General features: G+C 40.7%; 1 protein-coding gene across 1 annotated transcript in view; it reads left to right on the top strand.

The window, feature by feature from the left end:
• Positions 1–261: 261 nt before the first annotated feature.
• pth1r (parathyroid hormone 1 receptor) overlaps positions 262–15,080 on the top strand; it is a 37,432-nt gene continuing 22,613 nt past the window's right edge. The window contains exon 1 of the mRNA XM_079284734.1: positions 262–396. Within this exon, the coding sequence (XP_079140860.1) occupies positions 328–396 (69 nt within the window). The 5' untranslated portion in view covers positions 262–327. The remainder of the gene's footprint in view (positions 397–15,080) is intronic.

Genomic DNA, 15,080 nt, shown 5'->3' with positions numbered 1-15,080 from the left:
TCCCACCGCAGAGCGAGAGCGACATAAATAGTTCTGACATGTGGATGTAATTTCAGAAGAGGAAAAAAGACAGATGCAGAGAAATCGAGAGCGGGTTGAGCCTGAGCATATAGATTATAGGAAATTAAATCGAGGGCAGAGCGAGGCGATTACAGAGTTATGATTTCACAAGCAGCCACAAACACAGAGCAGCCAGATGGAGTGAAAAAACACAATTTGCTCCACTTTGAAGAGAGTTAAATAGATTAAACAATTTCATCTGAGCATCACCAGTGTCTGTTTGAGCCCCGCAAGGACCCTTGGAGGCAGAGTTGCCTCAGGTCAATTATGGGATCCGCTGTGCTCCTCCACAATCTGGACTTTCTTCTCATCTCACTACTCAGTGGCTTATTTCTGGTAAGTCTTTTTTTTCTTTTTTCATCCATGTATATAAATAACCGACATGTTAATTTAATGTTGCATTTGTGAACTGTGAACCAGTGGAGCCTTCTCTGTGCACACATCACTGACAGCTTGTCCGAGAGCTGCTGCTATTGCAACTATTCGTAAGTGTTTCACATCAGGAGATGTTGGGGATCATTTGTAAATCAGACAAAACGTGCATGTTGGTCATATCTACAAAAAAAAAAAGCAGCTCCCGGCAAACTATAGTTCCTGTAATAGGCAAGACATTTACTACGGGTTTCAAGCTCTCACCTGACTGACCACAAGCAATTCTTGCAGTCAGGATGTAAATATTTCATTCAGAATTCATAGCGCCTGAACAATTTCACCTCACTGATTCACATCACTTTTGCCCGACATTGTGATTTATAATTGCACTCTCAAATATTGCCATAGCTGTATCCAGAGGGACTGCTGCGCACACACACACACACACACACACACACACACACACACTGTACAGGCAGAGCAGCGCACCAAGTTGGCTCTGTGTGTTTTGGCTGAGGCTGTTGTGCATTCAACAGGCAGTTCGCCCAGGCTCTGAGGTACAGTGCATTTTCCCAGTGATGTGGTCCATCACTGTACCGCAGTGGACCTCGAGGCTCATTGGTTCAGATGGCAGAGGAAAACAATTATAACATTGCTGTGTATTTATAGCTAATTCAACATTCAGTCGTTAAAAGGTTCTGTCTGTGCATGGTGTTTACCCGTTTTTTTTTAACTTTGGTGTTTGCTTAGTCTTCTTCTCCACAAAAAAGTACTTTTTTTTTTCAAAACTGTGACCAAACCTTAGATTTCACTGAAAGCCATAGCTGACAGTGGAAAGTGTGTGTCTCTGTTTAAAGCAATAATACATTTTAAATTGAGTTGTCAAACTACAGGACTCTGACATTTTCCAGAGACTCTGCATGAAAACGATGATATCAAGGTATCGTCGATACAAATATTTAGGGATGCACGATCCAACTTTTTTAGGCCCGATAACTGGGCTTTGGGTGCCAATCTGATACAAGTCTTAAATGAATAAGATGTATGATTGTGTGGACGTGGGGTCGTTCTCTTATGTGTAAGGCAACATCAGGCTTGAGTAAAACATTGCTTACTTAACGTTATAAAACATGTAACAAATAAATACGTATATAAATGTACTGAATAGATATTTATTATTAAAACAATAAATCGTGCACCAGCAACTTGGTAAAACAATTGGAACCCTTTTTAATGCAGCAACAATTTGGTCAAAACTTAAACAGGGATTAAAAATTCAGTATATAATGTAGATAGCATATAAACATATAATTCAATTGCATAGAGTCCGTATCTGATATCTGTATCATTGCATCCCTGCAAATATTCACCAACAAGTCGAGGTGGTTGAATCCATACGTGGAATCCAACATTTTTTTTATCTGAACGATACACGAACAAATAGAGAATCTCTCCATTGTGCTGCAGTGACACCGTGCAGACAAAGCCCTATACCTCACAGAGCCTTCGCTCAGTGTGAATGGCTGCCTCACTCACTCAGTTATTACATTTGTTAAGCGGAAGCACTGCTTCCAGGAACCTTTGAGCGTTTAATTTCTCCCTCATGACTGTGTTTTCCTCCGTGATGACTTGCATGTGTCTGGACTAGAGCTGTAGCTGTGTCTGTCCAATATCCAAGCATTATGTCTGCACTGGGAAGCCTGTTATGTTTTGTAGTGCACGAGTCAGTTTAGTCTAGTTTTACCAGACATGGAAAACATTTGTTGTTGACGACTTTATCTAGAACTTTTTTTTGCAGCGAAACAGCGGCTTCGCAGTGTGGTTGAAATGTCTCGATTAAGTAGTTTAATCTCTGTTGTGTTGGACCTGAATACTTAAAACCACAAGATGACGATTGTAGTCTACAGTTTCATCAAAATGTAACACACAATCTTTTTTTTACAGTAACTCACTTCTACCTCGAGTTCATCATTAAAAGCCTTTTCAGTTGATGGCCTGATAAAAACACATACCGCCCCTTGGAATAAAGTTTCAGAGCAGTGCTATCCATCTCAAATTACCCTCGATGGAATTTCATAACTGAGATTAGACTGCGGGCTGATCTCATCTCTGTCTCTGGTAATTAGGGGCAGCAGATTACTTCTCACTAATTCATTTGAACTGCTGGTGCATTTGTGAAACAGGCTTTAATATTAAAATGATCTTTTGCATGTCCTGTTAACTGATCTCTAGTATGAAGTATTATATATTGTTTCCCGCTTTTATCCAAGTTTATATGAGTGTGTCTGAAGGAGCATGCAATGAAGCATCTCCGCATTCTCTTTGAATTAGACTTACTCTGCAGCGTCATACAGACTTATTTGCCATAAACATTCCCTAATAAGAGGCGATGCAGTTGACTCTATACTCTGAGTGATAATTATATTCAGCATTATTCTTTCTTTTCTCTCGATGTAAACATATTGCGTCAAAATGCTCATATTAATTTAACACATTTCAGAGACTCAAATACCTCAAAGATTTGTTTTTATTATAAGATTTTATACAAAATAATTTGACTCAACAGGACAAATGAGGTGAATCATTCTTAGTTCGTTCGGCTGTTTTAATCTCAGGGTTTTAAAAGGAAATGCTGAATGCTTAGACTTTTTTGATCGCAAAACCCTGTCTGACCTTTGATGTTTTCATTCATTTACTCAGAGACTTCAAACTGTTTGGTTGTGGCCTTGATTTTGACTCCCCCTTTGATCAGACCCCATTAGGACACAGACGGACAACAAAGCCCTGCCAGGATCAATTGGCTCACCTCAATGTGTGTTTCTGTCAACTGGGTATCATGTCTTCCCCTCCACCAGTTAGACCTCCACAATTGGTGTTATCCGCATTCTAAGGGTTCACTCTTTGATTATGATTATTTTTTGTTCACATTGTTTGATGCATGGCCAGGCTTTATATGGTGACCTTTACTGTTCCTAAGTGGGAGAAGCGAAGCAGTAGGAGGTGCGTCAGCAGTAGTTTGGTATCAAAGTGCCAGAATTACCAGGATGTGTTGTGTGCCTTTAAACCTCTTCAAAAGCACAAGATACAAATCACCATTGTTGTGTTCTTTTCTTTTCTCTTCTCCCACACAATGAACAGATCAACTGAGGCTTCTCTTAAAGAAATCCATTCGTGCTGGGCTTTTATGCTTGGCTTAACTAATCTCCATTGATCTGTGAGCATCAGAAAAGCTTTTACCGTATTCACCTTCGTCCCTTTTGCAAGTTGCCTGTTAATTTACCAATCAGAGCCCACTGCTCACGTAAACAATGAAACAAGTCTTTAACACAGTACATTTTCTTACTTTATCCTGTTAGTTCAAGTAGAGCAGCTGAGGATCCATGGAGGGGAATGCTAATTGTTGATTAGCTTGAGCAAATTTGAGCGCTCGCATGGCAGAAAGCTGCAGTTTAGGCCAAGAAAGGACGGGACATCTGCACATCTCCACACCAGCAAACAAACAAATAAACAAACAAACAAACAGACAGACAGTAAAAATACTCATGGCAATCAATCGAGCATGTGGGCTCACAATCAGCATCAAGAATGCATTTTAAAGCCATCAATGCCATATTTTGGAAAGATGAATGTATCCGTGTCCAAAGGGGATCAAGTAAATTATGAACTGAATTATTTTGTGACTTTCCGGTACCTTTGGTATTTGTACACTGACTATATATTGTGATTGTACTGTAATTCTTGCCTGTTGCTGAACATTACTTTGGTTCGATAGCTGTGACACTGGTCGGTGTCACAGACAAAACAGGCAGTGGGCTTGACACTAGACCCAAGATAGTTGTGACATTTGACTCTGATACAAATCTTTCAGGTCCCGCCTGAGGGACACGATGAAGCATTTTTTTGATTCTGTCTTTAATTAGGCGTAGAGGTCATGAACTCCCACTGTCTTGCCAAAGTGCAGCGTTCTAATACCGATGCTGATGGTATCTGGTTGTTTGATGCATTGGTGAGTTTATTGTGTACGCTTCAATGCCTGAGCTCACCCAAAATGTCTCAGTTATTTCTCTGGCGAAATGAAGGTTAAACAGAATAAAAGTTGGTGGATCTCTCATATATTTATATCGTCATATTAGACTGTTTTAGACAGAATTAAAAGTATGCTCACACCTCCCTGATTTACAAAAAACAGAGCCCAAAGTGATACGAACCACCAGTTGAATGATACTGTGTGAACAAGTTGCTAAAAAGAAGCTATATTACACATCATTACATTACTTCCTGTAGGCCGCTGCATGCGTTTGAACTCCTGAAACGCGCTACTTGTGATGAAATGATTTGTCCTACTGGTCTTGGGTTTGTGGTCTTTCTATGATTAAACGTTTTTTCTGTCATACTCGGTGTATACAATGTACCCAGAAACAATATACATGTATCACATCGGCAGGCTGGATGGGAGTTAACAGTTCTATGTGTACGGGGTGACAGCAGGTCAGGAAAGCTTTTAAAGTTTTGTTTGAGGTATAATTGTGGATATTGCTTTAAACCACTTGAAGCTAACAGCTCTGGGGAGACACTTGCACTTACTTCTCGAGTGAAATGTCACATCATCGAGTCATGAAAAACAACATGTTTACACTCTCAGCTTTGGGAGTACCATGTATTTGATGGACTGCGGAGAAATAGAAAGCCCGTATACTGTGGATTTAAGCAGCACGGAGGTGTAAACTCTGTATCAGCTGCTTGTCGCTGTAGATTGTGAGTCACCCGCTTTCGTCACTGGTCAGTTAACATGTTTGCCTAAATTTTCCTGGGATCAGCATGGGATTCAGCTCACAGAGGCAACTTGTAGTGGAAAATACCCTTCACACACGTATCATTATGCACTGTATGTCACTGCAGAGCTTTACAGTAGCTGAGAGGATTCCTGCGATAACTGCAGAATAATGTAACATCTCTTAGAAACGCACACATCTTGTGCCACGGTTATCTTCTTTTTCTTTATTGACTGACACATAGCTCAGTTTTTAGAGGGCCTGCGAGTCAGACTCATAACGCGTGTGTTAATAGGAGACTCTTCGGTTTCACCAGCATGGTAAGGTTACACCATGGCTGTGTTTGACTCAGGAAAGAGCTTGTTTTCTTGACTTACCGTGACCTTTGCTTTTTTTTTTTTTTTTCTTAGCTTTTCCACTTGAAAAAAACGGTAGAGTATGTGTAACTCAATGCCACTTTCACACCTCGCTGAAAAAGTTACACTTCTTACAGATATGCCCTGTGAACCTCAGCATTTCATAAAGAGATGCTGTTTGGCTGGGTATGAGTTTGAGTTGGTGGCAACATCATGCTATTTATATTTTTTCTTAAGCTTGAGGACTTGCACGGGACTAGTATCACCAGCAGACTTCATGGATTTAGAAATTGCCCCCCCCCCCCCATGCCTGTATTTTGTGCGGTGCATTCGCAATGGGATAAGAGAAGTCTTTTCCCATTGCGAATGGGAATGTCAAGGCTCTGTGTGACATCAGCTTATAAACAAAATATTATACTATATGATATTAATATCGATTTTATAGATATTATCATATGACATAGGCCTTTATGTTGATATAATACTTACAACGACCTCTTGCTCTGGTGCGGATGGGTCTCCATGCTGTGTGGCGAGATGAGCGTCCTGAATTTGCACCCACAATGCTGCTGTCAAAACTTTCATTTGTAATTGCCAACACAGCCTTCATAATTCTCTACCAGGAAAGAGTCTGAAAAAACTCAAAGACAACCCCTCCCCCCCAAAAAAAACACAAGACATTGCAGCTTCGCACGGTAAGACTAGTCCTGTGCGAATCGAGCTTTATTGATGCCTTTGAATCGGCTTGTTAGCACCCAGTGATCCTGTGAATGATTCATCTTGAAAAGCTAACAAGCATCAGTTTGACAAAAATCCGTGAAGGCAAAGGAGGCTTTATTTAATGAGGCCATGGATGCTTTTGTAAACTACACCCGACACTTTCCCTCGCTAACCTTACTTTATTTTTCTCATTGTGGACATTATGTCATGAGTGAAATGATTTTTTTTTCTGAAGACAGACAGGTTCCAAGATTCAGCTGAATGCTCGAGACATGCTGTATCTCGGAGAAGTTGAAGCCCCGTTCATGTGTCAAACATTTGACACATTTCAGAGTGTCAGGCCGCCTGTCCTCTTGTCAGCCGTTGATGAGGTGTTCTGACTTCCACCTCCATGTTGAGCATGTCCAATACCAACATTATTTCCACTCAAGCATTGCACCAAGATACTTTTGAAAGAGCAGTATATCATCACTCAACAATTCGAAAAGTGGCCCAACTGATTGATTGTCAGCGGTGTGATAAGTTTGCGTCCTATGCGGTCCAATTCCATCAGTCACCTGCTGTATCAATATTGTGGTGCAGACTTCCTTGCGGGCAATATGCTTGGAATCTCAGAATACCTCAGTGGAGTTGACATGTGAAAATTCTCAGCAATGTCGATGCCTTTGCCGTTGACCCATGGTTCTGCTCAGCCCTACCCCCCACTGTTGGTGAAGGGATTGAGTTTCAAATATACAGAAGCTCTTGGACTCATTCTAGTCACTTAAAATGCAACACAGATTGAGTTTTTATTCAATTCCCGAAATTATCAGGAGCAGGGAGAGTAGGATTTCACACATCTGCTCCAGTTGTTTTCATGCAATTTGGAAGCAGCTCCAATCTTGGGCAGGAATACTCCCCCCGGCACATGGATTATGGTTGAGAGGAGGCCACATTTTTGAAAAAGGATCTTTATTCGTTTCATTGTAAAACTGTGGGGCTTATGGGTTTGAAAGTATGCACTTCACAGCTCCAACTTTTCCAGGAATAAGTAAGACATCCTCACACTGCAGTACAGGGAAAGTCTCAGCAAATATAAATTCAGATAACAGTGCGAAGTTTAGCTGGACTTTCCTGCATTAGCTCCATGGCATTTAAAACACCAGTTAATGAGAAGAGCACAGACTCTGAACGTGGCTGCAAAGTTAGAGTTGAGGTCATCGCAGATCTTTCGTTAAAGTGCTGCAATATGAACTTACTCGGATTTTAATTCATGTTTAGGACTGACATTTACTGTAATGCTAATTGTGTATTACGGTCAGGTAAATTATTAATCCCAAGTGTTATTATCGCAGGAGTTCTTCGGCCAACATTAGAAGATCATGATCAGTCAAAGTTCACCATGTCGGTCCCCGATAGAGTGGTGACATGTGTGTTAGGACGGGCTCCTGCCAACCCTGTGGCCCTGTTCAGCAGTAAGAAGTTGATGCAGCTAGCTATCTTCAGGCTAGCACACCAGAACCTCAAAGCAAACTGTCACCAGTTGAGTTGCATTGTGGGTAATGCAGGCGCCAGGTTTTGACAAGGAAGAAGATCAAAAGAGGATACCTCTGGTTGTGCTGCTCTGATTTTTAAAGAATTTAAATTTTGGGGGTAATGAAGCTCATTTTGGTGTCAGTTTGTGTGACAAGACAGATGTTGTGTTCTCTGCTGTGAATTTGAAAGGGATTGCAAACAAGCACGCATGAGGAAAAGCTCAGAAACCCTGATACTTTATGATTCAATGTGTCAAGAATCAGTTTGTCAGTTCACCACTGTTTCAAAGCGTTCAGTCGATTAAACAGAGGACCTTCTTGTCATTAGGCAACAGTGCAAACAATCAGCTTCATATCTGACATAAACAAATACATTTTGTAACATTTAGTTCATCAAGAAGTTTTTTGTTTTCGTGCTCCTTTTTGGTGGCTGATGTTCAATGTGGATTGACTTATACTGTGTTCCTGTTGTGTTCACAGTGAGCCGAATGTGTGATATCGACTTTCAATGTAGTTATCCGTGCACACTGTTTGCCTTTCACTACAGACTCTGCCATTTACCCAGTTCAAGCCATTTTCAGTCAAATGAAAACATGGTTCAAAGCCCCCGGCACCAGTGACCCTGTAGTAAGTGGAGAGTGGAAAGCCCATGCTGACAGACCAGTCGCAGGCCTTTCAGTGTCGGAGCACGCCGTGAACATCCTGATCATCCCCCGATGTGTGCATTAACAGTTGTGTCTTGAATATGTATTAAATCCTTTCAACGCAGTCATTATATGATGTTTATTTTTATCTTTATAGTTAGTCCATGAATGGCTCAGCACATCATTATGTAGTGGCTTTATAGAAGCATTTGTGGAAGAACAGCTTTCTCTCGTCGGCAGGCCTGTGAGCCGCATTCTACAAGTAACATTAAAACAGGACAATATAAACAAGTACATGGCTCCCTTTATTTATTTATTTATTTATTTATTTATTTATTTATTTATTTATTTATTTATTTATTTATTTATTTATTTATTTATTTGTTGTAGAATGCACAACAATGTCCTCAGTGTCTTTCAGATGGACTTACTGAATGTCTTGTGACTGCTTTTTCCTTGAAGTCACGCTGGAAATGATTGTGCGTGTTATTCATGTTAACCCTTACAGCATCGCTTTAGGGAAAGACGCAACGTCCACGCTTTTAAATACCACTCTGAAGGTCACAGTAACGTGGTTACTGTCATCTTTTATTCATTTGTAGGCATCAGAAAAATATTGGCCTTGCGGAAAAAAAATAATTGGAATACATTTAATTAATTTGACAAACTTCATTAATGATTCTTAATAAAAAAAATAATGGTTGTCAGTTTATTAACTGGACATGTAAATCATTTTATTTGCTGTTCTAATAATTTAGAGAGATGATTTGACCTTGCTTGATGATTTTGAATGGTGTTTGTGCGAGAATGGCTACTCTGAAAAGCACCTCAATCAAGGTGACCAACTGCACAGGTTCACTCAGAGCAGCCTCTTGAATAGGGTGGAATATTAGAGAACAATGAGAGACACCTCGAGGTGATTAAACAGTGCCTAATTTGTCTGCAATTTAGAGGCTTTTATTCCGAAGGCAGTCACAATTAGGGGGTCTTATGAAAACAGTGTCCTTGTCCTAGGTCTGAGCAGGCTGCAGGCTGCTTGGTGCCCCTCTGGTTAACAGAGGATACGGCTGATTGCTTGGAGCATTGCCCTCTAAACGTGTCACCTTTTTGTGCTCAGCTCCTTCTTCACTCAAATGTTGAACCACGGCCACGGCACTGATTGCCGTTTGTGTTCTTGCTGGTAATGGCACAACATGCTTGCTGCAGAAATTATTTGCATCAGTTTCCTAAGGTCAGAAGGATAAGTGTTGTCGTCACATTGGGGTTCTGGCTTTAACGTGTGCGTAATTGAGCTCAGTCTTACTGGTCCAACTGGACAAATTCTTTGCATGTGAGCCCCCCTCCATGCATCCGACTGTCTGTGTTCCGGTGTTGACCCTTGGACATACAGTACAGTTCCACATAGTTTTCTGGTTCATTGACTTAAGTTTTACGCTGATCTATCACGCACCTGACTTAAAAGCACAAGACCAACCAGAACGACTGGCTCTGATGTAGGGCCACGACTAATGATTACTTTTTCACTGTTGTTGAATCTGCGTCTGACTTATCAGTTCATCATTTCGTTCATTGAATGTGAAAGTCGGGAAACATGCCCGGCACACTTCTCATAATTGAACATCTTCAGGCTGTGCAATTGAAGCGGATCTGCGGCTAATAAAAAGCCGAAAAACATTGCTGGCAGCCGTGAAGACGCTGATGTGAATGAACAGAGACAAACCTTTGCAAACTGGAAACACATCCTGAACCACCAAGTCCACCTGGCCCGGCAGTCGATTCCCTGTCATCATTCATTTATGAAAGCTGTTGTGGAATAAGAAATGACCTTTGGGAAGCTTTCAGACATTCTAAGGCTTATCCACCGTTTTCCTTGCGTCCGTGTGTATTTTGGTGAAAGTCTCATTTAAAAATGGACGAGTCCATTAGAAAGTACCTGCTGTCGACCCTAATACATTTTGTATAGCCCTATTTTCTGCAACCTCACCTATTTCATCTTTGCAAGTAATCTAGGTCAAGGTGATTTGTAGGTATGTAATTAGCTCAACCAACAAACTTGACACTTAATTCATTATTACAGCTGGTACTAACAAATAGGAAACCTAAACGAGACACCATTTTGCGATGGCATCACACCAGCCGGAACAACAAATCGTCAACCCTTGCACACACAGAGGGATGACGCTGAGCGCGTCTGCATCGTCCACACAAGACATAAATAAAGCACTCGTGGACTCACGACCAATTTGTGAGAAAAATATTTGACAGAGGAAACCTGCCGCCTTAAAATCAAATCATTTCCTTGATTTATTGGTGGATATAAACGCACCAGAGTGCCGTCAATGAAGTGTTTGACGCTCAAACGTTTGTTAATTAAAGCACTGGCAACGCCTCCCACTCGCCCTACTGGAAAGCCGTCACCTTGTTATTAATGCCGTCAAACAGTATCTCCAGCTCAGACAAGCTTGCTCTGTTTAATCCAATCAGATCGCTGCTCATTTGTAAACAGGTCGCTACCACGGCGTTGTCTGGTCTGGAAGTTGCCATGTTTACATCCTAACTTTAATCCTTTCGCAGTGTGTTTTCTGTTCATGGAAGTTAATTGCATCTTCGCCTAAAAATGTCTTCTTCAGCATTCGCTTGTACTTAGCTCCCACCCTCTTGTGTCACTTCTGGTTGCAATAAAACAAATTGGCGATGGCCCAAACGCTGAATTTGAGACTTCAAAGCCCATAAAACCAATGGGTGATGTCACGGCGACAACGTCCACTTCAGTCTGTGTTTAATGTTTTAGACAAAATCTGTCTGCAGAAATATAAACAAAGCAAAGTACTCAAAACCGCCTCTGCGGTCCTACCGCTACTGCAGGTGTCTCAGGGACCATATCTTGCCGTGATGACACAAACACAGACTGACAAGATGAATATAATGCCAGTGTCGCAGACGTTGATAATCAATTTTGAATGTCTCTTTCCTCACATATAATCAACATGAATGAGTGATGCTTCTGAATATACACATCTCATTTGATATGATTGGAGGATTACTACTGAGGTTGCCAAGCTGTGACTGAGAGGGTATCACATGCCATTCATGCTACAGCGTGTGCCGTGAAACTGCGCAATCTGTTACATTAGAGAAAAAAAGCTCTTATGGATTGTAAATCTACTTTATAAAAATGTATTTTTAACCTATAATCCTATCCTATTAGGGCTGGGCGATAAATCGATTTAATCGATTAATTCGAATGTGTGCTTTAAGGCGATGTGTTTTATTGAAAATCGAGAAAATCGCCCCCACCCCTTTTTCCCGTAGTAGAGTGCGCGCGCATTGTTTACAAACTAAAACAATGGCGGCCAGCAGTGAAGCCGCCGCCGCCACCTCACAACAACAACCCAGCATTTTGGAGACATTCACCAACTGTACTCCGCATGCGAAGAAGAGTGCCCGGTGGAAAGCCATCACGGATGCAGTCGCGATGTATATCGCAAAAGATATGGTGCCCATATACACCGTGGAAAAGCCGGGGTTTATTCACCGTCTCAAAGCTTTGGACCCCAGGTACGTGCTACCAAGCCGTAAACATTTTTCTGACGTTGCCTTGCCTCGGCTGTACAATAGTACACGCCAAAGGATCTCTGCGGAGCTGGAGGGGATGTCATTCTACTCCGCAACAACTGACCTGTGGTCCAGCAGGTTGACCCAGACACCGATCCACTTGACTGGTGGAAGCGTCACCAACTTAACTTTCCAAGGCTAAGTACTTTAGCAAAGAAATACCTCTCTGTGCCAGCTACAAGTGCCCCCTCTGAGAGGCTTTTCAGTGTGTGGGGGGGGGCATTGTTACATGCCACCGTGCATGCCTGAAGCCAGAGGTAGTAGACAGGCTTGTCTTCCTGGCAAAAAATATTTAGAAAAAACATGCACTACTGTTTAATACTGTTGGTTATGTTGTGAATGCACTTGATTTTGTTTACATGCACTTATTTACTGTGCAAAATATGTTATGTTGATGTTAGATCAGATGTTGCACTTTTGAAAATGTGAATGTTAAAGGGTCATATACATTTTATTTCATGCTGTGTTTGTATCAGTGTATTCAGTTAGAAAAGCTTACTGTAAAAAGTTACATTTGCACAGTTGTTTACAATGGAAGGCTACTATTTAATGCCATTTAATGTTATGTTTAATTTAATTTTATATTTAAATGATTCAGGCAAACAAAAGAGTGACCAAATACTTTTTGTATACTACAGGCACCTTTCTACAATGTTCAGGTTTTGTTTGCACTTTATTTTTATCAACCTACTTGGGAAAATCATCACAAAATAAAAGAAAAAATTGTTTTCAACAGCTTCTGTCATCTGCAAAAAATTTTGGGGGAAAAAAATCGATTTAAATCGTGAATCGGATTTTTTGTAAAAAAATCGGAGATTTTTTTTTTAGGCCATATCGCCCAGCCCTATATCCTATATATAAAAAATAGCTCGATTTACATTCATGTCACCTATTGTCCATCTAGTAGTCTGTCACGAGTTAGTCGACACCTTTGTGACATCCATTAAGATATTATACGTCCTGTACATTTGATTGCAGCATAAGCATTCGTCGTTTTTAAGCTTCTGATGAAATGAATTTGCATTGCTGTATTGGAGGAACGGCTCATATTAAATCACTTATGTAATGCATGAATTGACCTTTTCAATTTAGCAGAACAACACGATCACAGCTGCCTGGTTGCAGGAGATGTATGCTGCCGCTCAGAGCTCACACAATGTTTCCATCAAGGACAAAAGTGCTGTTCTTCAAGCTTACGACCAGAGCGGGGTATAATTAGGAACTAAATGCTGCTTTAACTCAGAATGTGGTCTGCAAGCATTTCCAAAGGACAACCAGTCTTGTGGTTTGTGGTTTTTATCATCAAATGCAAATTGCACAGTTGAAAAGGAGTGGCACTGACTCATAGAGTTTATAATATCCAAGAACCTCATCCGCTAAAACATTCATGCGGTGCAATATGTCAAAAGTAACATATTCGTGTTTTTTCCAGATAGTGGACAGGCCATTAAAAACAAGATTCAGCAGAGTTATAATTTTCTAGACCCCTCTATTCCGTGGAGGAAAAAGAAAACAGACAGGAAAGTCGAAAAGCCCTTGGGATCAAATTTTGAATATCTGCCAACAACAAGGAAGTGAATGTTAGCCTATGGTGTAAAGAATGGCAAATCACCAAAACAAGTAGATAAAACAAACATTCAACTGTATTCCCATAATAGAGGCGCTTCACAGTGACCAGAGTAAATATTGTCTGTATGTCATCCATGTGACGAAGTGTGATCTGCAAAGGAAAGTCTCACTTTATACGACCGTTTACCTAAAAATCTCATCCTTACAGACGGATCAGCTAACAGAGAGAGGCCTTATTGAAGTGAGGGAGAAAATGAATAGGTTTGTGACAATATGTTTATCGACAAAAAAAATCTAAATTGAAGTATTTGGGAGCCAAATTTTACAACAGCGAAACTACATCCAAACATCTGTTTACAAAACCGTACGATTTAAAACACTTTTGATTTGTCCAGAATCACACGGACGAGTAGTGTGCCTGCGCGAGCTTGAGACTGCGTTCGTTCATGTCGGCGATGAAGATGAAGAGGCTGTCGAAATCCCAACTGTTGTTTTGGCTCTCAGCCAGTGACTGACTGAGCAGAGCCAGCTTTTGGACATTTAGTGGTCCTCTAGTGCCACCATCAAGCTTGCCTTTCAGTTTTAAAATGAACTTATCTTCTGTTCCCACGTTCCCAACAGAAGGAACCTTTTTCAATATTTTTTTGAAAATCCTCATTTCTAGTGCCACCATTAAAACCCTTAGAAAGCAGTTTGAATGAGCCGGTTTTGACCAGTCGATCTTGCCCCAAATGGCCACAGTTTAACCTTTATGTCCATACTTGTTTTGCATACTTCATAGCTTACGTCCTCCTCTAATTCATGCTCTATGGAGCCTTCAGCAAGAGTGATAATCATTTGGAAATACTGAAAAAAGTATTTCACTCACCGCATTGTTGTGAATCAATCACTTGCATTACAATGTTGTGCTTTGATAATGGTGTCGTCCAATGGTAAAAAAAGAAAACAGTAATTAATTTAGCTTTTTAATTATTTAAATATATTTTAAGGCAATCTATTGGTATTTGTTGAGCAGGATGCATTTTCTCTCTGTGGAGATTTTAAAGATATGCAACTCCACAATAACTTCTGAATACTTGTAGAGAAATTTCGTTTTAACTTGACTTTTACGGAGTCAGTGCAAAGGTCACAGCCACCTGAAGCAGCAGCCTTTTCTGCAGTAATGATCTGCTTTCATTGTTCCAATGTTCTGGTTGAAAGTGAGTTTTGTTCTTTGGACTCGGGACTTTTGCTCAGTCATGGAGTTGTTCTGTATTTAGACTCATTTGTCATGGTCTGAGGTACTGCTGATGAGATCATTGGGCTGTACTTTGACTTGCAATCCATTGTTGATGTACCATTTAAACTTTTTGGACACGACACTTTTTTTGTTTTGTGCTTTCTAATGAAAGTGCACCTCACCAGCTCCAGCATTTCACTCTCTTATTCACTGTAGGGCACTTCAGGAAATGACTTTGG

This window comes from Melanostigma gelatinosum (assembly GCF_949748355.1).
Source record: "Melanostigma gelatinosum genome assembly, chromosome: 15".
NCBI lineage: Eukaryota > Metazoa > Chordata > Actinopteri > Perciformes > Zoarcidae > Melanostigma > Melanostigma gelatinosum.
The sequence above is the reverse complement of the archived record's forward strand: the minus strand, read 5'-3'. Positions and strand labels throughout refer to the sequence as shown.